The sequence below is a fragment of the Haliotis asinina genome, chromosome 7 (assembly GCF_037392515.1).
Source record: "Haliotis asinina isolate JCU_RB_2024 chromosome 7, JCU_Hal_asi_v2, whole genome shotgun sequence".
In the NCBI taxonomy this organism is placed as follows: domain Eukaryota; kingdom Metazoa; phylum Mollusca; class Gastropoda; order Lepetellida; family Haliotidae; genus Haliotis; species Haliotis asinina.
This window is the reverse complement of record NC_090286.1, coordinates 32095694-32118977: the sequence shown is the minus strand read 5'-3', so window position 1 is coordinate 32118977 and position 23284 is coordinate 32095694. Positions and strand designations below refer to the sequence as shown.

The window sequence follows — 23284 nt, the reverse complement described above, 5'->3', positions numbered from 1 at the left end:
GAACTATGCTAGTCTCATTTCAGATGTCATACACATGATGAAGAGAAGTTCCCCTCCACTCTCCGGTATGTCGTCTACAAAATGAATTATATCACGCACGCACGCACGCACGCACACAACCCCTCCACAATTGTTTATTATGTTCATGTACTAAATGGGTGACACACCCACCCACCCCATGTCACTCCTCTAGTTAATTATGAACGTACCCAAACGTATCGCAGGTTCAATTGTTTTACAACCATGTGCCATCATGTATTTACTTAAAACTCACTGTCGATTAAGAATATGTTGCGTTATCCTCGCTTATGGGAAATATGGAGTGGTTAAACGTGTGTAATGGGGCGAGTTTGGGATAGAGACAAATGGACTGAATCATGAGAGAATCCATGGTGTTATGTGTTGTACATGTTAGCAGGTATTTCCCGAAGTCGATCCGGTTTGAACTTTGACCCAACCGTAAATCACATGATTGTGTTCACGTGATCAAGCACCGGTCGGTCGACGACGAACCTAAACAGAGAGAACGTTATCTGAATTGTGCCTTATTTCAGTCTAACGGGCTATGTCACAGATCTAGAAACATGACAGCTTTGAAGGTCAGTTGAATAAGGATAATACCAAAGCAGTAGCAATCATATTTTTTTCTCGGTGCATCCTTACAGCGTCGTCTGAACGATGTTCAGAAGGAAGGCATTGGCTAAAATGTCAGTTGATCTGAACGCTTTGCATTATTGAATGAATAACACGTGATTCGATCGATGCATAAAAACGAAAAAGACGTTTTGTGTTACATCTGCAAATAAAACAATATAAATAGAAGCATGTAAGTATTATACTTTCTCCGGAACTCTTTTCTTCAAATAATTGTGGCACTTCTTATGAGAATGTTCTTGATATTTTATATATCAGAACCAAGTAGCTACAAGTCAGGAACTTCGACCTCGTGTCATCTGCAGTCTGATACACGTAGATTAAGTGGCATCTATCATATATAGTGTGATGGATATGGGCAGTGTGATAATAACTGTATTGCTTTGTATCATAATTCACTTCCAATAGCAATGCCTGATCAGTGCCTGATCCCTTTCAGCAATGAGATTGTGAAAAGATGATAGTAATGATTGGTCGCTTTTAATCATAGTATTTTCCAATGTCAACACAGACTAATACATGTTTATAACACTAATCCGACTATTGCTCATAAACAATGAGACAGTTTCTGTGGTTGTAGTTGTGGAACGAGACCAAGATGATTGTTTCATCTGTATCCTAGATGTTGGCGAGTGAATAATAAAACATATTACCAGTAAGTGAATAATAAAACATATGACATGACGTTATAGACAATAACTTCTTGTCTATCATGTCTATTGCATAGAGTACTGTCAGGGGTGAAACCAGGAGGGGCGTGGGTCTGAAAGTGGAATGTGTGATGTTAAAGGTCACATGCAGTGTAAAACACAACTTTGCAGATACTGATACCTTTTGGTGTGCATTTACTGAAACAAATTATCAAAAATGCCAGTTCAACCTATAAAGTTGAAAAAAAAATGTGATTAAAAAAAAATCTGCGAAATCAGAGTTCAAACGATTCACTAAATTTTCCCCAGAGCTGGGGGAAAAAGCGGTTTCAACAGCTGTGCTGCGCTGTGCCCATAACACATGCACTGTGAACAGGTTCGCGAAGCTTGAAACAATATGCCTGTCCGGAGTATGAGGTCATGAGCAGTAGTCTGATCTTGGTTGTGTACACAAACAAATAAATACACACACAAACAAATAAATAAACACACACACACACACAAATAAATAAATACACACACACACACACACACACACACACACACACACACACACACACACACGAGTGTGATTATATGTGAAACTAAAAACTTTCAAGAAAGTGGTTTTGGAACTAGACAGGGCAGATTGTTTGGTTGGTTGTGACATTTATACATACATATATGCATACATTCACTCTCTCACACACACACACACACACACTCACACTCACACACACACACACAAAGTGTGATTGTATATGTTAAACTAAAAGCTTTCAAGAAAGTGGTCTAGGAACTAGACAGGGCAGATTGTTTGGTTGGTTGTGACATTTATACATACATATATGCATACATTCACTCTCTCACACACACACACACACACTCACACTCACACACACACACAAAGTGTGACTGTATATGTTAAACTAAAAGCTTTCAAGAAAGTGGTCTAGGAACTAGACAGGGCTTCTCTTCAACTTAAAAAACATGTGGCATGGAAACTGGAGCAAAAGTAGTTATACATGAGTCCATGTGTCCTTGATTTCTGGGGTATTTTAATATGCCTTTCAAACTTCAACATGTGTGATTTTGACTCAGGGAAATCAAAGTAAGAACTAGTCCCTAGCAACCAAAGTTGCACTAGGTGATTCAGTGAACTGAATGTGCCGACCTGACAGAGCGGATGTGATCACAACAAGATCAAGTTAGGCTTTTTTCTGAGTATGCTCAGCTCTGGTTTGTCTGGTCTACCTTATGTATAGACCAGTCATTAAGCTACCTTATGTATAGACCGGTCATTAAGCTACCTTATGTATAGACTGGTCATTAAGCTACCTTATGTATAGTCCGGTCATTAAGCTACCTTATGTATAGACCAGTCATTAAGCTACCTTATGTATAGTCCGGTCATTAAGCTACCTTATGTATAGACCAGTCATTAGGCTACCATATGTATAGACCGGTCATGAAGCTTATGTATAGACTGGTCATTAAGCTACCGTATGTATAGACCGGTTATTAAGCATGAATTGCTAACAAACAAATAGAAACCAGGTCTTTCTCCACTGGGCCAGTAATGTCTCTGAACAGATATCTGGGGAAGAATTACTGAGAAAAGTTGTTCAACTGAATAGACGAATTAATGCAGCAATGATTTATGAATATTCAAATATTCCAACAATAATGTCAGAATGCTAATATATGATAGATCAAGCTGTTGTCCATACCTTTAAACATTTGTTAATGTTTGAACACATTCGTTACAGGTGCTGATTTTTGGCATCATCTATGTTCATCTCTCTTGTGGTAGAGGTATTTATCTTACTTTTCTTATTAATGTTATGTCAGCAGATGCTCACAGCGTTGTTGGTAATATGTGAAAGTCTGATGCTGTCCCACCTTTAACTGTTGTAAGCCAGGGCCTATATTTTCTAAGCTCTCTTAGCACTGAGATAGTCATAAGAGCCATACATTAATGTTAACTTATCACTGTCTTAGCTCTAAGAACTCTTTGAAAATATATTATATGCTCATCATATTCATTTCCGTCATGTATGTGTCATGCTGATTTTTTACAAGTATTTTTATACAGTCAGTATTTAAGTGTAATCATTTCTTTCTGTAAATTCAATATGTTTCTTATATCGCAATCATTTTTACCTCCCCTTATAAAATGCATGCTTGCCACCTCAGGTGTGTAAGGTGGATGCTGTGTTAGAACTTAGTATTTGAGTCATGCCAGCGGATGTCCTCTGTAGTTGTACTTTTTTCATCAATATATAAAACCCAAATTGTCTCTATGAAGCAAGTTCTTCAATGTTATTCAGAGTTCTCTACCTTGAATCATATATGGAGCAAAATGCCATCTGATGTCCAGTCAACCGCTGCAAGTGACCTCATCTCGAGGGTCATTGGCAACAGGTCTTCTGACTTTCTCGTCTCAGTAGACCCCAGTATAGGACCAAAGAACAGGGACACATTCAAGGTAGGCAACTCCTGTAATACAGGAAGATCCCATTTGTTTGATGATGTTATTCCAACAAACTTGCATTAATAACAATCAGTAATGGAATCTTGTCTTGAGAGATGCCAACAAATTTGGATAAACTGACAGTACAAGTGTTCCTTTATTCTTTTCCATATTTCTTCACAAGGTGTGTATTGCACTATGGGTGAAGTTCAGAAAGTAAGTTAAGGAAGACTTGTACTTTCATGTGTTTCCTTATTTCTTTCCATGAGTTTGCATCAACAGCATGATAAAAATTCCAACTGGACCACAGAAAAGTTCTTTATTTCAGGCAGAGGCAATCTGGACTTTCCAAATCATCCTGGACTTGAATCTTTTATTTTTTTATTACTTCTCTGGAGTGTAGAGTAATTTAGGTAATAATGTCTGTATTCAGTGTAATTAATCATTATGTTTGAGTGTTGTGATCTGGTGTTGTACACTGTCAGTTATCAAATGGTTTCCTCGTATATTTATCGTGAATTCTTGCAGTTGGTGTCAAGTGGCACCAAGCTGTCCATCACAGGGACAAGTGGTGTAGCAGTTGCCATGGGCTTCTATTATTACCTGAAGTACTACTGTGGGGGACAGTACACCTGGGCGGGGCAACAGGTCGCCCTGCCTGCGGTGCTGCCGGTCATTGCATCTCCTGGAAAAACGGTCACTTCCAATGATCAGTGAGTAACAATGGTCAAATTTTCACCATTAATTAAAGCATTATTTGTTCATTTTCCCTCCAAACTTGTGGTCCTTGTACAAAAGAAATAGGAAGTACTCTTTACAACAATCACTTGGTATTGTTGTTTGGGGTCGCTTGGTAAGGATAAAGGGTTTATTGGATAATGAGTGATTGAGATGTTCAACTATGAACACTCATGGATAATTCTACATATGCTCCAGGTTAGAAAAGACAGCTGCATGTATAACATACTCCATGGATTGCAGGTTTCGGTACTACCAGAATGTTTGTACGGTCAGTTACTCATTTGCCTGGTGGGACTGGACCAGATGGGAGAGAGAGATTGACTGGATGGCCATGCAGGGAATTAACCTGCCATTAGCCTTCACAGGACAGGAAGCCATCTTCCAGAGGGTACGTAGACTGAATGGCCTTACAGGTGTCAATCTACCATTGGCCTTCATAGGACAGGACACCATCTTCCAGGGGGTAGGTAGACTGGATGGCCTTGCAGGGTGTCAATCTACCATTAGCCTTCACAGGACAGGAAGCCATCTTCCAGAGAGTACGTAGACTGAATGGCCTTACAGGTGTCAATCTACCACTGGCCTTCATAGGACAGGACACCATCTTCCAGGGGGTAGGTAGACTGGATGGCCTTGCAGGGAATAAACCTGCCAATGGCCTTCACCGGACAGGCGCTCACCTTCAACTGGTTGGTAGATGTGATGGCTCATCTCCACATACACAAAGTAATGTGATGTTTTTATTGTTGTACTCCTAAGACTGGATTGTGCAAGTAAACCTTGATAAGTATCAAATTTGGCGTTCAATGAACATGAGACCATCTTCTAGAGGGTATGTAGAACTTTCAAATATCAACCTCCCATAGGCATTCACAGGTAGCCATCTTCGTGTGGTAGATAGACTTAATGCCTTATGAGGCATCTACTTCTCATTCTGATTTTTGTTTCAGTGAATGTGCCTCAGTCTGCGTCCATGAACGTGTCTCCTGTTGTTTCAGGTGTACATGGCTATGGGCTTCACCAATGAGGACATGGAGTCACACTTTGGTGGACCGGCTTTCCTGGCATGGTAAGGCAAGATCAGTTCGGCAGATCTTGTTTTCATACACCGTATGGTCAATGGTCATTCATCTAAAGCATGTTTGAAGTAATGTGTAGAATGTGTGCACTGCTCTCTTAGAATTGTAGAAAATGTGTCTTTAATTGCTCTGTATGTCTGACTACTGTTTAGTAATAACTTTTGCTATTTAAATGAAGGAAAATAAGTGCCCCCAAATTACATTTTTTAAGATAGACCTGAATCTAATTAAATGTCATGTTTGCCTTGAAGTCATCATAAAATTTATATTCATGTTATATTCTATATTTGTAAGGGCCAGAATGGGAAACATACATGGTTGGGGAGGCCCATTGCCCCAAACATGGATAGATGGTCAGCTGATACTTCAACACAAGATTTTGAAAAGGATGAGGTCACTTGGTATCACTCCGGTTCTGCCTGGGTTTGCCGGCCATGTTCCTGCTGCCATTACAAGGTGGGTGCAGCTGATGTTTGTGTAGTTGCTGTAGCCGTTCCAAGGTGGATGCTGTTGCTGTCTCTCTTGTATCTCACTCTGCTCATTTTATCAGATTTGCTTGAAGGATTCTTGTTTCAGTCAGTTTGATCACTGGTTGACAAATGTCAGTGCATCCCAGTTGCGAAGATTGATGCTCATAATGTTGATCACTGGATTGTCTGGTCCAGGCATGATTATCTACACACTGCCATCTTATAGCTGGAATATTTGCCAAGTTTAGCATGAAAATAAATTCACTCCCCCAACTCATGATGCTAATCTTCCATTATGACCATTCTGTAGAGCCAGCTGGAGTAGGATTCCTTACAATACTAAGTTGTGTGCATTTAGCTATACCACGATGTTCTGATCTTGCAGGAGTTTGACGTGTGAAACATGATTTGATATTGACCCTTGACTTGTCACAAGTTTCACCTAAGTGATCACTGTAAATATATAACCTTGGCATGACACGATGCCACTGACACGCTAATAGCAGTATTAAGCACTCACTTACTGAAACATAATGACTTAAAACCATTACACAGTTTCCAGCCACAGCAATAATTGTGACCCTTGTCACATGAGTGAGATGGTCACTCACATGATAATGAGGGGGTGGGTCCCCTCAAATAGGTCTATAGTTGTGAAGTAGGTTGGTTTGCTGTTTCTGCAACCACTGTAAAATACCATTGATGGTACTACTGAAGTTGTCATTTTCCTGAAAACAGTGTTCAGGCCTTTTGTGAAAGCTTGTGAAAAACCTTGCAAGACAAAACTGGAAATTGAAAATTTGAATCTGTATATATTTTCATTCTAAGAACAATGCTAATTTAAGGAGACAAATGTTTGAAAGTGTCCCAGCTCCATGTACATCCCCCCCAAACTAGCAGACCCCTTATTTATAGTTTTGTCTTCAAAACGTTTCAATATGATTTACAAGAAGGTTCATGGTTGCTTTTTTTACTGAGTCTGTTACTGTATGTCACATAATGATGAATGATTTTACTTTACTCTCATGTAATTTATGGTGACAGTTGATGGGAATCAACTACTGTAGTACAGATAGTCTGTTGTGACCAACTATTGCATCAGTATGTTTCTGCTTGAATTGTCTCATTTGAAGTTATTTCCTAAATGAATGTATAATTTATCTGAAAAAAAATCAAGCTGAGGTAATTTCAGTCTCTTAACAGCTGAGAAGAATCTTGAAATCCAGATCAAGATTGTTAAAGAGGTGATAACTCTAATTCAAAGTGAACAAACTTGGTACTTACTGTATTTTGTGCTGTGCATTTATCAGCAGAAGTCAATGTACTATCGACAGTCACACACACTGTCGATGCATCAATAGATTTTCATTTCTACCGTAGATTAATTGCTATTAGAGACAATTGCAATCCATCAGTTTTTAATGCATCGTTACAGCCCTAGTGACAATGTGTTCACGTGTTTGTGGTATATTTTCAGGGTGTTCCCTAAGGCTAATGTCACAAGGCTTGGCGGATGGTCCAACTTCCATCAGAACTACTCCGAGTAAGTAATTAAATGTGGCCTCACTCGGTCACACTACTGGCGATAACCCTGGATGTGTCAAAAACCCATGAAGATCCAGATTAGAATTGATCTTCATTAACTCATGCTTATCATAAGAGTCAACTAATAGAATCAGGTGGTCAGGTTTGCTGACTGGGTTGACATATGTCACCATATCCCAATTCATAGATTGGTGTTCATTGGTCCAGATCCAATTATTAGCAGAGCACCTCCACATACTGGAATATTGTTGAATAGACGTAAAACTAAATTCACTCATTTCATGATTTTTGGAAGCAAGGTATATCAGCAAAAGTGGAATTAAAAATTCCTCAGTTTTGTCAGAGGATAGCAACTCAAAACTGACTTAGAGATGACTTTATTGCTGAATAGGTGTAGTGTTACTGATTGGCTGAGTACACGTGACACATGGGCAGAATAGATTTAGAGTTCTTGACAGAATGCTTAGTTTTGGAAAAATAGAGCTCCTCATTAACCAAGGACTTCGGGTTGACCTAAGTACAGAAGAGGTGTAGAGATCTTGATTAACTGAGGACTTAGGGTTGACCTTAGTAAAGAAGAGGTCCAGAGATATCGATTCTCTGAATACTTAGGTCTTAAACAGCTCACCCAGTGCAATGCTGTTCAAACCAAACTGCTTCTATCATTCCTGTATTTCTGAAATATGTACATTTCATAATCCGTCCTGTCATTTCCAGAACCTATTTGCTGGATTTCAATGACCCCTTGTTTGCGAAGATAGGCGGCAGTTTCATCAAGGCGGTATGTTCAGCTTTTTTACATAGCTTAGAATAATGATACAAGTCACACAAGTTAATTCTGTGGATTATCACACCTTGAAGCATGACCAGTGTATTTTATACTTTCATGGATGGCCTGCCCCATATGAAACAGTAACTTTTTTGAGTTCATTGGGGCCGTGTGGTAGCCTAATGGGTAAAGTGTCTGCACATCATGGTGAATACCCGGTGTACAATGTGTGAAGCCCATTTCTGGTGTCCCCTGCCATGATATTGCTGGAATATTGTTAAAAGTGGTATGAAACCATTCTCAGTCACCCTTAATTCATTGCATTTTAGGCTTTTGAATAAGAATCAACCCTGTCAATAAGTAAGGGAAAATTTTCAACAAGAAGTTTATTGATTGATCTGGGGTCCATTCCACTAGGCAATTTGTAGTCGTATGGTGAACTACGCTGCCATACTTTAACATAGACTTGCCACTGTCATGGTGCTACATATTCATAGTAGTTGTTGTTGCAGTTGGTCTCTTCCTAATATGGAATAAAGTTTATCTTAATTTATTTGAAATCATATGAGAAGATCTACTTCCGTTTCATTACAGATGGAATATGAATTTGGTGTTGACCACATATACAATGCTGACACGTTCAATGAAATGACACCAAAGTCAAAGTAAGTTTAGCCAGGATATGAGTCCATTGTTGTCTTTCAAAGGGATGATGAATATGTTAAAGTTAGTAGACTCCTCCTCTGTATTTGCTGGAGGTGTAGAACATTAAGCCTGGGATAGCCAGCGTTCACTCCAGCCAACATGACCGCCTCAGTGGTGTAGTGGTTACAGTGTCTGCCCAGAGAGGGGAAAGTTGGGGGTTCAATCCCTGGGCACGTCGTTTAAAAATGTTTAAATGTAGTACTTGTTGGTCCCTGTCAGGCACTTGGCATTAATGCATAGAACAAGGATAGCAAGGTACATGCCACAGTGAATACTACATATTTTACTGTGGCATGATATCTCAGTGAGCTAGCACTATAAAACCAGCATAAGTCTCGGCTAGTACAAGTAGCAGGCAGGCACGTCATCAAATGAAAGAAATGTTTTCCAGTACAACATTAAATCCCATTTCACCTCACCTTCCAGCCAGCACAAATGAGTGTTTTAATGAACTGATAAACTGTCTGAATGAAAGCAGTACCTGGTAGACAGTTAACTGTGAGTCTGTGTATTAGTGGCAGTATGTTACAAGTTTGTTGATAATGAGCAAGAGAAACCATGCCGACAACTGATGTCAGTGACATGTGAGTTTGAACCTCCATTCGTCGCCTGCCCTGGTGGCCCAGTAGGTATATGGTGGTTGCAGTGCTAACTTACGGATTTGTGATCATGATGCATGGCCTGAATGCTTTACACTTCCGTGAAGTATGGTCATGATGTCGCCGGATCAGTGTTTGCCAGGACACAGAAAACGTGCGTATTTGAAACACCAGTGATCTCAAATATGCAGTGAAGTTTGTGTCATTGTTGACACAATGCTACTGGGCTGACCTTCATGAAGTGATCCTATTCTTCAACATTGGCCTAAGATAGTCATAGTGTACCTGTGAAGGTCCCGGGGTAGAATAGGCCTTCATCAGCCCATGCTTCCCATAAAAGGTGACTATGCTTGTCGTAAGAGGCAACTAACGGGATCGGGTGGTCAGGTTTGATGACTTGGTTGACACATGTCATCGGTTCCCAATTGCGCAGATCGATGCTCATGTTGCTGATCACTGGATTGTCTGGTCCAGACTCGATTATTTACAGACCGCCGCCATATAGCTGTAATATTGCTGAGTGCGGCGTAAAACTAAACTCACTCACTCACTAGTTGTAGTCCTAAGACTGCTTTGCTCAAGTGGACCTGGTCCGTTAGTTCAGATAATCTAAGCTTGTCACTTGCTTAAAGCTACTTAATTTTAATACAGTGAAGCCTCGATAATCCGGACAGATGTGTTTTTCAGCAAATTCGTCCGTATTGCGGATCATCCGGACTACTGAATTTCAGCAAGAATTGCTTCCCTTTACTATATCAAACAAGACACGACACTGAATAAAACAAATAAGCATTTAATGTATATATGTATATTTAATGCAAGTTAATTTGTAATGTATTTGCCAGTTAATTGCTCAGTGATTATCAAATACCTGCCATGCCCTACCTTTTTTTCTTATTAAACAATCACAGCTGATGTGTTGATGAATGTTCCAAACTGAAGTTGACTCCCCAAAACATGTACATGAGTCCCTCTCATGACACCAGGCAGTCATGATGACTCCTAAACTTTAATGCCTTGGGCAAACACTGCCAGATCACTACTATCTCTGATGGATCCCCTGTCCACATTGTAGAGCTGTATACCACTTTAGAAGGTGGTACTTATTGTTACCTTGCCTGCAAAATGCAAAAATACTTTGGATCTCTAACTATTTATGAACATGTGTTTTCATTTTTGTTTGTATTTTCTATTATTCTTTGCACAAGTGCTTTAAAATTTATATATGCTCCAACTGTTGATTTTGTCATCAAATACCACTTGCAAATACCATAGTTCATCTCCTCAATTTCACAAGATTAAAGACCAACAGACTCAAACACACCGTCTTTATCCCATCAGTGACCCAGCATACTTGGCCTCTGCTGCTAAAGGAGTCTACAATGGAATGTTGGCAGGCGACACACAAGCTATCTGGTGAGAGTTATCTCCCTGCACTTCCATTACCTTCAGATGTTTAGTATAAGGGGGCTCAGTTGTGTAAGGTGCTGTGATTCTCTGTGCAGGGTTGTGTCCCTTAGATGTGCCAGAAACCTAAGACTTAGGTCCTAAGTTCAACCTAATTTTGTTACTAATTTGTCAGCATCATAATATGGTAATCGCATGAAACTTGCCTGACTTTGGTCTACGTAACATTTTAAGGTGACACATCAAAATGAACAAGGTGGATAAAGATGATAATGAACAAACTTTGTGGATTACAGCTTCTTATATTTTGTGAGTGCGAAGTTTTGATACAGATTCTTGTACTGATGTCACTTTTGCTTGACAAGGGTACAAGAATCTGTATTGAACATCTCACTCGTGAAATAAATAAGTTGTGATCAGTTTCTTCAGTATTGTCCCATCTTCTAAAATGACTCTCAAAGAAGAGGATAAATATGAGCTAGGAGGATAATTCTGTGGATATACAACTTTTTTATTGCAATGTATGTGAGTGTATAAGGTCAGATCACTTACCACTTGCTTCATAATGTTTTTAACCCATACACCAGAATGCCACATATATTGAAACAAGAAGCTGAATATACACAGAAATATCCTCCAAGGTCATGTTGTGGCACCCGCATTTTGCAAAGGTGTACAATATTTTTGGAGCGATTTAGTCTACTGAACAGCACAATTGACGATATACAATATTTATATATATTTTAATATTACATATTTATATAATGAAAAAATAATTTTTTTTAGCAATATGCACTATATATGAATGGCAGATTGTTCCAGAACATGTTAATTTCATGTTAATGGTATGCTTACATTGTGATTCCATTCCCATCTCTTGACAGGAGCCCAGTAGGACAAGGAACATCCTTGTTCAGTGTGAGAGAGGTTTGTGTGATGCATGTAGCTCTATGTTCCAGGCTTATGCAGGGCTGGTTGTTCATGGAGCAAGGCTTCTGGAAGCCCCCTCAGATTAAAGCCCTACTCACTGGAGTACCACAGGTACAAGGCCCTGAAGGGACCTTTAAATAAACTCTTTCAATAAGTTCTAATTTCTCATAGTGATACCCCCATATTGCGGATCCTTATGTAAGGATTGGCGATATCATAACATCAAAAGCTGACATGAGACAATCAAGGCTTAAATTTACACTTCATGCTTTATTTAATAGACAGTGCACTGCTTCCATATTCTATATTTTGTAGTAACTCTCGTTCAGCTCATTGATCAAATAGGGATGGATAGCATGGCTCATCTAATTAGTGATCACTGAGTCTGTGTTATGAGTTGGTGTAGCAAGTCGGTACAACCTGAGTTCCCCTCATTCAATATGGCAAGCGCCAGTAGGCAGCACCCTTACTTACTAGTATGGGTCACTGGCTGGGTCGGTGTTCAACTTATCCTTGTTTGCCAGTAACTAAGGCAAATACTGATTCTTACCAGTCAGAACATTTTGGAGGATCTGAATTTGGAGCTAATCCAGTGCCAGATAAATTATATTTCTAACTATTAGTGATCATGCCTGAAATTTGGGAGTCATGTATCCAATGATGAAAGTTACATACAGAATTAACATTGTTCAATTGTGGCAATTCCTGACTGTTGTTTCACAACACAACTCCAAAAGCTGCGTTTCTTCTTTAAAGATGTCATGCACAAGGAGTTAACTCCTTGTCTATGTATTTTCCCAGGGCAAGATGATCATCCTGGATCTCATATCAGAGTTATACCCTATCTACTCCCGCACAGAGTCCTACTATGGACAGCCATTTATTTGGTGTATGCTGCACAACTTTGGCGGCACCATGGAGCTGTATGGAGCCCTAGACAAGGTCAACAAGGTCAGTGCAGCACCATCTACTGGACATTGATGGCATTATGTTTGGTTGACATCAGGCACAAGTAAGTCAATTCGGAGGAATGTAGTTAGTTTAGCAAGGCTACTCTCTCTTTATATATGGCCTGTAGTTGTTCTTCAGATCACTGAAAAGAGTCTTACCTGCGATCAGGTGGTTTGGTGTAAAGACCTATATTTATTCTTTGTAAAAAATTTTTCTGTGTGGATGAAACATGTTTATAACAATTAGCAACTCTCAGTTTAATTAGTTATAAATACTTCAGTCTCAGTGTTACATCACTGATTGGTTGAATCGGAATAATCATGGCGATGGTGGGAAGCAGACAGCTCCACATGCTGCCTGATGCCAATAGACTATGGCAGTCCCATTGATATATCCAACTATACTGGACAAAATAAATTAGGGATATTGGAATTTTTATGATTGATATTTTATCAGTGTGTCAGTGAATAAATAAATACATCACTATTCAAAATTTCAAAATTTGCATATATCTCTAACTATTTTTGTCCAGTATATATTTGCTTGAATTGATGACACAGTTGGATGCATAACTTTAAACGAATTTTGTAAAACAGTCCTCATATTCACAGCGAAGATCATGTAAGAGCAAATGTTTCCATTTGCAGGGTCCCTCTGCGGGCCGGACCTTCCCTAATAGCACAATGGTGGGCACAGGTCTCACCCCAGAGGGAATCAACCAGAACGAGGTCATGTATGAGTTTATGAATGAACAAGCGTGGAGGCCCGGGCCTGTTGATCTGGATGAATGGTGAGAATTAAGTTCATTTTAAACATTTCATGTCGACCTCTGGTGTCATGCATAAGCTTCTCCATAATCTGGTGCAGAAGAGGTTTTCAGAAGGATTACAACCTTTGAGAGGTGACAGTTAGCTAGATAGAATATGGCCTTTGACAGTGATGATATTAATTGTATGTTCATGGTATCAACCACTGGTTTGCCTCACCATGACTTGATTATTTACAGGCTGTCAAGATATGGTAGGAATATTTTACAGTTGATTAAATGGTACATTTGTATACTCATGAATGATTATCATCGTTCTTAGTAGACAAAGATAACATATCTTTGTAAATCTGGGTAAAATTGTCTCCCCTTGTCGTAACTTTCATGAACAGTCCTAGACATCTGCATGTCCAGAGACGCCAACCTCTTAGTTGCTGCAAATGTTAGCCTCGACTATGCCAATATGATTGCACTTGAAATTCTACAAAATTTGAAGAAAAATCATTAATATTTGGATATATAGGCAAAAATATACATGAATTTTCAGGCCTTGCTTACCTTCCATTCTTCAAATGTACTGACATACTTGCAGAGCTCCAGATAATTTTTCAAACAATTGGGTATTTACTCCCATGTCTGTTTATGTATGAGTAATTGCCCTTTTGAGGAGAAACTAGTGTTTTGCATACTCCCAATAGTTTAAAGAATTGAGTACTTTTACACAGAATTTCTTATCCTTATTGATTTATTAGCTCTTTTAAGTATATGAATATAAATGGTTCTCAAAAGACCTTAGTATTTAGTAATTCTTATATTGCCAAATATTTGGCAGCCATTTTCAATCACTCAACATTAAAGTCACATGACTACTACCGTAACCTCCAGACAGTGGCTATGACTATAACAGCATATGTGTAATTATATAGGCATTGCATATTATTTGCTTAACGCTGTTGTAGAGTTCGGGTGCCTGGACGAATTCTCTTACACAAGTCAATTTAGTTGATTGAGTAAAGTACGCAACAGGCCCCCCTAAGTAACCGAAGGTATTATGGTAAATTTGAAGGAATTGCATCTCAAATGTAAACAAACGCAGCCCACTCGCAAAACAGTTGCAGCAATATCGGTAGTTTAGCGGTAATAACATAAACACAACTGCCCTATCAGATACAATGTTGGTAATACTTGAAACACGCTCATCCATCTCCGGAGATTTCTCGACTCTGTTCCATGATTTGTCGGTCGCATCCTGAAACTCGCATCAAAACACGGCGTCACTAGGAAGAGCACCCGTCTCGGTGAGCTTTGTTTCTAGTTTCTACTGTTTTTGTTGTTATAATTATCCATCTTTGACCAACCGTGTTGAATGCGTTTAGGTATGAGGTGTTGTCAGAGCTATAGATTATTTTTGTAGGAAAAGATCATCACTGCATCATAAGTCATGCCCTGGGCATGTTTCAAGTATTACCAACATTGTTTCCGATAGGGCAGTTGTGTTTATGTTATTACTGCTAAACTACCAATATCGCTGTTTCGTGAGTGGGCTGTGTTTGTTTACATTTGAGATGCAATTCCTTCAAATTTGCTGTAATTCCTTGAGTTACTTAGGGGGGCCTGACGCAAGGTATGACAGACCCATTGGGTTTTAAGTGATTGTTATGCATTTTTTTGTACTCCCAGATTTGAAATTTATTGAGTGAATGTGATTTTTATTGAGTAAAATACGCAAATACTCGCCTTATCTGGAGCCCTGTATTTGAACTGGAATCAGTGCAGGTAACAATTTTGAAATCTGTTTTGGGAGGTATGTGATATTAAAGCTTTACGTTTGACTAGTGTCTTATTAGCTTTCTGACAATCCATCATGATTTTAGATATTTAGCTGACAAATAATATTATGTTCAATCTACTAATTTTTATCCTTTAAGCTACTATTTGCAACTCTTTGGAGTTGACATCTCTGTTTGTTATGTTGTGGAATACACAACCTAGTTTGACCTGACTTTGGTCAAAGAATCTGTCCGAAATGATTTGTGTCAAGGGATGTAATTTTTGGTTATAAATTGAAACTAGTGACAGCTTTATTCTTTCAAAGAAACATTCAAGTACAGACTATACTACTTCATCAAGCACCTGTTCATAAAGACAATCCTGCTTCACAAAGGCTACATTTTTTAAAAGCTACTTTGACATACCTGAAACTATACTGTGAAGAAGTATCCTTGCAGCACTGTCAGAATATGGATACTAGTTATAAAATATGTCTTGACAGAGCAGGAAACAGCTTTGTTTTATGTGTTCACCAGGATCGACAGCTACCAGAAGCAGAGATACGGTGGAGGAGACAAGTACACCTCTCTGGCCTGGTCTCTTCTCAAGGTAGGATCAGTTCTTTAACAGTTCATTTAATCACTGTCACACAAGATCTTCAAAATTTGCCACACACTCAGTAAAGTTTATAAATGAGGATCAGCAAAGGTTAATTGTAATTCATTGATTATCATTTATTCAATCAGTTTAGCATATTTGAGTGTGATTGTCTTTTGGACCCTAATGATAATTAAAGCTATGATGTTTGTATAGCATCTGCAAACATGCAGAGGCTTGAACATGTTTTGTTTTCTTTATAAGTAGTTTGCAGTGGCCAAAGCCTTCAGTCTTAGTAAACGCTGGCTTGGTGGTATTAGTTACACTGCTGGATTAAGGCTAACAAACCCTAGTGGAAGGTCACATCAGCTAATATTTTCATTGATCAGTCATAAAACGGTTTACCAAATTATGAAAGTTAATATTTGTACCTTTTACTTCAAAAACATTTGTACTCGAGTAATTCGAAATGCTATTTTCCACACAAAAGCTTCCGCATGACACACATGGAGTACACCATTATTCACAACAGAGATTAAACAGAAAATATAGTTTTTGTGAATACTCCATAATGTAATCTTACAGAAATATGAGCTAATTGTAACCATGTCATCAGAAACATGTAAGCATATGTATACTGCGGGTCAAATACCTGTGTTTTATGCGAATTTTCATTTGTTGATAAATCAGTGTCAGTGACCGGGAAAGAGAAAATTAATAAAACACTTCACGCAGAAGTTCAAATTGAATTTTGAACGAACTGAAATGATTAAACTAGCATTGGTGATTTTGAAAGTGAACCATTAATCATTGTTGAACCCCAAATAGTAGTTGTCTGATTGGTTAAATCTCTTCAACCGTCTCATGTTTTATTGGCTTGTTACAGGCTACTCAATGATTAGCTGATGCAACTGTCTACTAGGGCTTGTTAGACTCAGGACATCAGTGTAACAAATAATACTGAGGCTAAGTTTACTTAGACTGTCCAAGACTGCATACATTACGTTGATAGATTATTGTTTCTTGGTTAATAGCTCTTTCAAATATTTAAAACTCTTCATCATTATTGTCCTTCCAAGAAGGTCGGGCAATGAAGAATGTTTAGAAACGAAGTTTAATTCCTTTTTACATGGATAAATTTATACAAAGATGTGCAAAATTATTCTTTAATGTCAAATATATAAGAAACTCATCAACTTGGTAATGGATGAAAGAAGTAATTTGCCAGAGATTTAAAAAAAAAGATTTGTCACTTTTTAACTCAGTTATTGTTACTTATTACAATCATTTTGAGTTTGACTAACAGGCTCACTGACTTGGTTGACACATGTCATCGGTTCCCAATTGCGCATATCGATGCTCATGTTGTTGATCACTGGATTGTCTGGTCCAGACTCAATTATTTACAAACCGCCATCATATAGCTGGAATATTGCTGAGTGCAGCGTAAAACTAAACTCACTCGCTCACTGAGTCATTTGAGAAAATTTTCAAGTTTTAGTACATTTAAAATATGCCCAGTATTTGTCAATTCAAAAATTAATTATGTTTTAGATTACAGTATGTCTGATAACTCATTTGAAATACTTTCAAATTAATTATGATCTTTCCCCAGAAAAGTGTTTATGCTTATAATACTACTGAAAAGTTCCATGGAAAGAATGGCTTTGTTAGAAGACCTGGGTTGAAACTCAACACTCGAGTATGGCTTTGATTAACTCGACTATTATAGTACTTGTTCTGTGAGCATGTGAAGGAAATGATTCACTGTGACTCTTGTAAATTCCCAGTACAAAATCATCCACTGTAGATATCATGATCTCACCACAAACAGCTTTGATATCGCTGATTCAACATAAAAAAAATATCCATTCATGGTTAAAGATGGCATCATATCAATATCAGCAGAGTAGACATACTATACTGAACAGCAAAAGAAATGCAACTGTGACTTTAAACAGGAGACATCAACATGAACACTTACTTTTATGAAATTTCATTTTTTCAGAACTTGTGTTTCTTTTGCTGTTCTGTATATTTCAGCTTGTTTGACACACCATCCATTAAACGGTTTAGAACTTGTTTTGTGTTTTATAGGGGCAAAGAGATATACTTTGTGTCAGTTTTCCCAAAACAAAGTTATTGTTTTTCATTGTGGTTCAAGAAGAATCTTAACACAAGTACACAAGACAAAAAATGAAAAATAGTCTTTGCTCAATTATATATTTGATTCTTATTGGTCAATCAGAGATTTAACATCACAGTGAATACTTCTTTTTAAAAAGCTGTCACTATCTGTGCATAAAAGGAGAAAAAGTGGTGAATTTCTTTCAAATTTTATGAAGCATGCAGATGACAACATTGTCCAGTGAGTTGTGTCCCTTTGTTGGTACAACATATAGTGTGTTGTAGCTTTAATTCTAACTGCTGCTGCCATCCCTATATGTATGGATCTCCCCATGTCCGTGTCCGTAACAATTTGTCTTTTCCTTTGTCTTTAAGTTAAGTGTTATGTGGCATCTACTCTGAACATTGGCCATTCTGACAGACTGGAACTGTGCAGTTTTCCATCTTTGGTGATTATGGAAACGAAGCCTTTGGCCTCTTTCTGGATTTTTAAGTGGGGTGTGAAAAAGACCTTTTTAGAGACTGAGCAGTAGTCAGTTCAGATGTTGATGAAACTTACCGAAATTGTTTGTGGGAAACCCTTGTAAATAGTATGTAATTTACACAATAAAATACTTTCAGTGTTTTCAGTCATCATAGATAGTGCTTATAAATGTTACTTATGTATTGAAACTGGACATAATGTTTATTTAAGCTGGGCAAGTAAAATTGCAAATTCAATAGTTCTCATTATTTTCTGTAACTTAAATAAAAAAATGCAGTTCTCTCATCTTATGGAGGAGCAGGGATGTTCCAAAGAAAAGGCATTAACTGAGCCCTGAATAGCTGACAGCCTACACTTCACGTCTGAAACTGTAAGAGATGGATAATTATTCTTCATGTATTGTTGTGGATGAAAATGACATCTCTTGCCTCTGTTTGGTGAAAGGCTTGCCATTAAAATATAAAACTGTCTTTTCCAACCTAATTTGTCATCATGTTACATATTTCTAACGTCAGTTGAGTGTATACAACTGCTCTGACATCCATCGGGAACACAGTACTAATGTCCCTATAACTACACGGCCGAGACTTGTACCTGAACTTGCTCCTGATGTAAGTAGGCCGGGAGGAGTAATCTCCCTTGCTTGAGCAGATTATTCCCCCTTGTTGACACCCATAGTAGCATGCCTGAGTGTTGATGCTTTATTCAGCTTGTGGTGATCATCTGTATCAAGATTACCTACGCTTGTTCTGTGATGTAGTCGTCTCCCTTTAGTAGATGTGTTGTGCTGTAGTTGTCTCCCTTCGTTGATGTTTCATGGGTTGTTTCCCCTTGTATCTCTGCTGTATTTATGCTGCACTTCCTCTGTACATCGGTTCACTTCACTCCACCAAATTTTCCCGGTATCAATATATACAAACCTGCATATCTGGATGGCAGTAGCCACAATGGATCTGTGCTTCAGAGGATTGCTGACTAACATTTTTGAATGTCCATAATTATAGAAAGCATATGACTTTGGGGTAGATTTTGTCAGAACAAAATCTATATCCACTAAACAACACTGAAGTTGAAAAAAAAAAAGTTTAAAAAAATTTAGTTTACCCATCTTTATTTTATCTCCTGAAAGCATTAATTCAAGATGACCATGTATCATAGCGACCTGCAGTTGACCAGCAGTTGCATCTCTGGGAATTACATGGCCCTTGCAAGGACACTAGTCCTTGTCAGTACACCGATTTATGATAGCAATTTTGTGACTTACACGGGATATATTGGTGGTTCATGAGGTCCATTTATAGGAATATCTATGCCCTAGAGTCTTCTGTCTAAGCAGTTAGAACTCAGCCCTCTGGTTGTACAGGTTCTTAATCACCATTGTACCTTTCATAATCTATGGCTATTGGTTCATTTACTGAGCATGGTTTATGGCAGTCCATACAGAATACACTCTTGTTGATGTTTTACATTGTTTAATAAGGGCTTTTCCTTCATGCAGATGAAAATGGATATATTTCCGCAATATTGTCTTGAAATATCTTGAAACATGAAAAATTGATATATGGTTGAAGCTTTCCCAAAATTGTATTCATCATGTGAAATCAAGTATGGTACTTCTGTATTTCTGCATGTGTGATGGCCACTGTATCCAACCTCCAACTCATTAAAATCAGATCTGTCACTCTGCTACAATACCTCTTTGTGTAAGAATCTGAGGACATGCCTTTGTATAGTTGTGGATATTTTCTATACCACGTCATCTCCACCAAAAGGATGGTTAATATGATGCATATTTTTCTTCTGTGTTGGTTCCAATTTGTAAAAATCAAATTTCCGAGGTTGACAAAGTTAGAAACTTGACGTCTGTTTGAATCAAGAACCAAATATTAGCAGTGGGCCAATTAACAGTGGACTGTCAAATTCATTTGAGGTTCAGTTGAACACACCTCCTGTGAAAATGACCTCACAGGTTCACCCAGAGAGGTATTGTATCAAAGTGAAACGTCTGATTTCAATTAAGCGTCACACCTGTGTATGTGCCTGTTATACTGACCGTCTATGCACATGCATTGAAACACAGACCAGTGTGTACAACTCCACCAGTGGCCACATGGACTTTAATGGTGTCCTGTACACCAGGCGACCTTCAGTGCTGATGAAGGAGTTTGTGAGTAGACAAACATAAATTATTTCACCCATTTTGTTTCACCTATTCATTTCCTTGTCATTTGCTATGGTCAAATGTGATTCATTTTATACAAAATCATCATTTTAGAGTCACCATGTTTAATTTGATGTCAAAATTGACTAAATAATTTTAGAATTACATTGTAATTGGATTACCATGTCTTTTGTTTTGTTGTTTTTGGGGCGTATGTTTTCACTAATTGTACAATATATTCCTGGAATGAAACATCACAGCTATTTTTTTTCTATGTTTGTCAAATATTTTGTTCAGGTGATGTAAACAAGAAGTGCATGGCTTACCTCCCTTTCTCGAGTTTTTTTGCAAGAATATTCTGGTTCCGCATTTATGATAGTTAATACACATGAGGTGTAACAGTTTCAGTGTTACCTGCTCCTAGTAAAAGGCTTACAGATGTTTTTAGTAGTTAATCCACATGTATTGCATATATTGATCTAAGATATCTGATGGTTGTCCATGGTGCTGTGTAGACGTTTTGGTCTGAGAGCCAGTGCTAGCATCCTTAGCACATCTTTCCCACCTGTCTCCCTTATGTCTCTCATTTTTCTACCCCTGTACCCTGTGTCTCTTAGCATTAACTGCATGCACATCATGACTTGGTATGTTTCAAATAACATCAATGTGATTTTTGTGTTTGTTAATGTTTATGCTAAGAAGATTTGTTATAAGAATTAATATTTACTTGTGAATAACCTGAAGTGGGTCACTTGAAACAAATTTTTCACTTATTGCTTAACTGTCTACATTGATTTCTTATAAACTGAAAATATTGATGAATACTGTAGAATTTTAAGAACAGGATGTTATGATTGGTTTTGTACAGAACAGAAAATATTGCAGTACTATTTATTATTTTCATATTTATTGTTCGATGATTATTAGATATTTAAATTACTTATATTTTGATGATTATTATATTTATTAATTATTTTTATTTTGATGATCATTATATGCATTCATTAATTTGATAAGTGTTTTATGTATTCATAACTGTATTTTGATGATTGTATATGTATTCATTACTTTATTGTTTATTTTGTGTTATTCATTATTTTGATAATTGTTATATGTGTGTATTGCTTTATTTTGATGATTGTTATATGTGTTCATTACTTTATTTTGATGATTGTTATATGTGTTCATTACTTTATTTTGATGATTGTTAGATATGGTATGATCCAGAGCAGCTGTACCAGGCATGGGACAACATGGTGATGGCCTCCAGCACACCAGCGCTAGGGAACAACTCCCTGTTCACGTAGGTCCAAACTTCTTTCACAATAGGATGTTCCACAAACATTGAATGCCCATTGAATGTCTAGAATTTATTCATTATTGAGAACTAAAAGTTAGTCATGATAATGTGAAAAAAATATCTTGTTTATTTCCCTGAAATAAATTGAACGTAAATGTCATTTATTTTACTTAGTTCACATTTCTAGATAAATGGTATTTGACTTTGCAGACATTTTTGTATATGTAGTTGTGGTGTAGTTCTCTGTCACGCTAGTCTTGGTCTGTTGGTGCATGGCTGACCCGGTGGTTTAAGTTTGTGCAGAGTTGCACGGTTTAACTCTGGCAGGATGTGCTAACCATCAAACTGATTCCCTGATGTGCCATGATTAAATTCTTGGTCTCCAAATTCCCAGCCCCATGAGTTTTACTTTGACTCTATTATCTTTGAATCTCTCTATGTCTCTCTATCTCATCTTTGACTCTATGTCTCTGTCATTTTTCAGTCTGTCTTCCCATACCTCTCTCATTTTCAATAACTCTTATCTCCTTGTCTTTACATATATGAATATCTCTCTCTGTTTCTCTCCATCTTTGAATTTTCTCTCTGAATACCTATGTCTCTACCTGTCTTTCCAGTTTTGAATATCTCTCATTCAATGTATCTGTATAGATTCTCACAGCCACATAGGTGGGATATTGCTCAGTGCGGCGTAAAACTAAAAACTGCATAGATTCTCAGGCAGACTAAACACTGAGTATTATCTCATATTCAATATGTGTCTCTCCCTTTCTTTCTGTCTTTGAATCTCTTTTGTCTCCTTGTCCTACCAACCCATCAACTCTATTTCCTGCATTTGTATGCATTACATATGTCAGATATTTAACACCAGTTTTCATGGTTACTGCCTACTGCAGGTACGACCTGGTGGATGTGACCCGCAACAGCCTTCAGATCCTCTCCTCCATGTACTACCACGACATCATCACTGCCTACAACACCAACAACACATCACAACTCCAGTAAGCAGTTCGCAGCGACAACCGAATTGAAACTCGATTTTTTTAAATTGAAAACTAGACATCCATTACCAATAACAGTTGCTATAAAACGTTCACATGTAGTTGGCATTGCATGTTCTTGTATGC

The 23284-nt window shown here is 37.9% G+C and overlaps 1 protein-coding gene across 5 annotated transcripts in view; it reads left to right on the top strand.

Annotated features, from left to right (window-relative positions):
• Positions 1 to 474: 474 nt before the first annotated feature.
• Positions 475 to 23284, top strand: part of LOC137290378 (alpha-N-acetylglucosaminidase-like) — a 32747-nt gene continuing 9937 nt past the window's right edge. The window contains exons 1-19 of one of the 5 annotated variants that reach the window (XM_067821270.1): positions 475 to 599; positions 3053 to 3098; positions 3614 to 3771; positions 4285 to 4469; positions 4738 to 4885; positions 5496 to 5566; positions 5871 to 6032; positions 7524 to 7589; positions 8309 to 8372; positions 8955 to 9025; positions 11006 to 11080; positions 12031 to 12112; positions 12803 to 12952; positions 13600 to 13742; positions 16025 to 16097; positions 17701 to 17787; positions 20777 to 20863; positions 22069 to 22160; positions 23054 to 23158. In XM_067821270.1, coding sequence (XP_067677371.1) covers positions 585 to 599; positions 3053 to 3098; positions 3614 to 3771; positions 4285 to 4469; positions 4738 to 4885; positions 5496 to 5566; positions 5871 to 6032; positions 7524 to 7589; positions 8309 to 8372; positions 8955 to 9025; positions 11006 to 11080; positions 12031 to 12112; positions 12803 to 12952; positions 13600 to 13742; positions 16025 to 16097; positions 17701 to 17787; positions 20777 to 20863; positions 22069 to 22160; positions 23054 to 23158 — 1880 coding nt within the window. In that variant the 5' untranslated portion in view covers positions 475 to 584. Of the gene's footprint in view, positions 600 to 3052; positions 3099 to 3613; positions 3772 to 4284; positions 4470 to 4737; positions 4886 to 5495; positions 5567 to 5870; positions 6033 to 7523; positions 7590 to 8308; positions 8373 to 8954; positions 9026 to 11005; positions 11081 to 12030; positions 12113 to 12802; positions 12953 to 13599; positions 13743 to 16024; positions 16098 to 17700; positions 17788 to 19211; positions 19308 to 20776; positions 20864 to 22068; positions 22161 to 23053; positions 23159 to 23284 lie in introns of all 5 variants that reach the window. The other 4 variants (XM_067821269.1, XM_067821271.1, XM_067821272.1 and 1 more) reach the window with 4 other exon arrangements.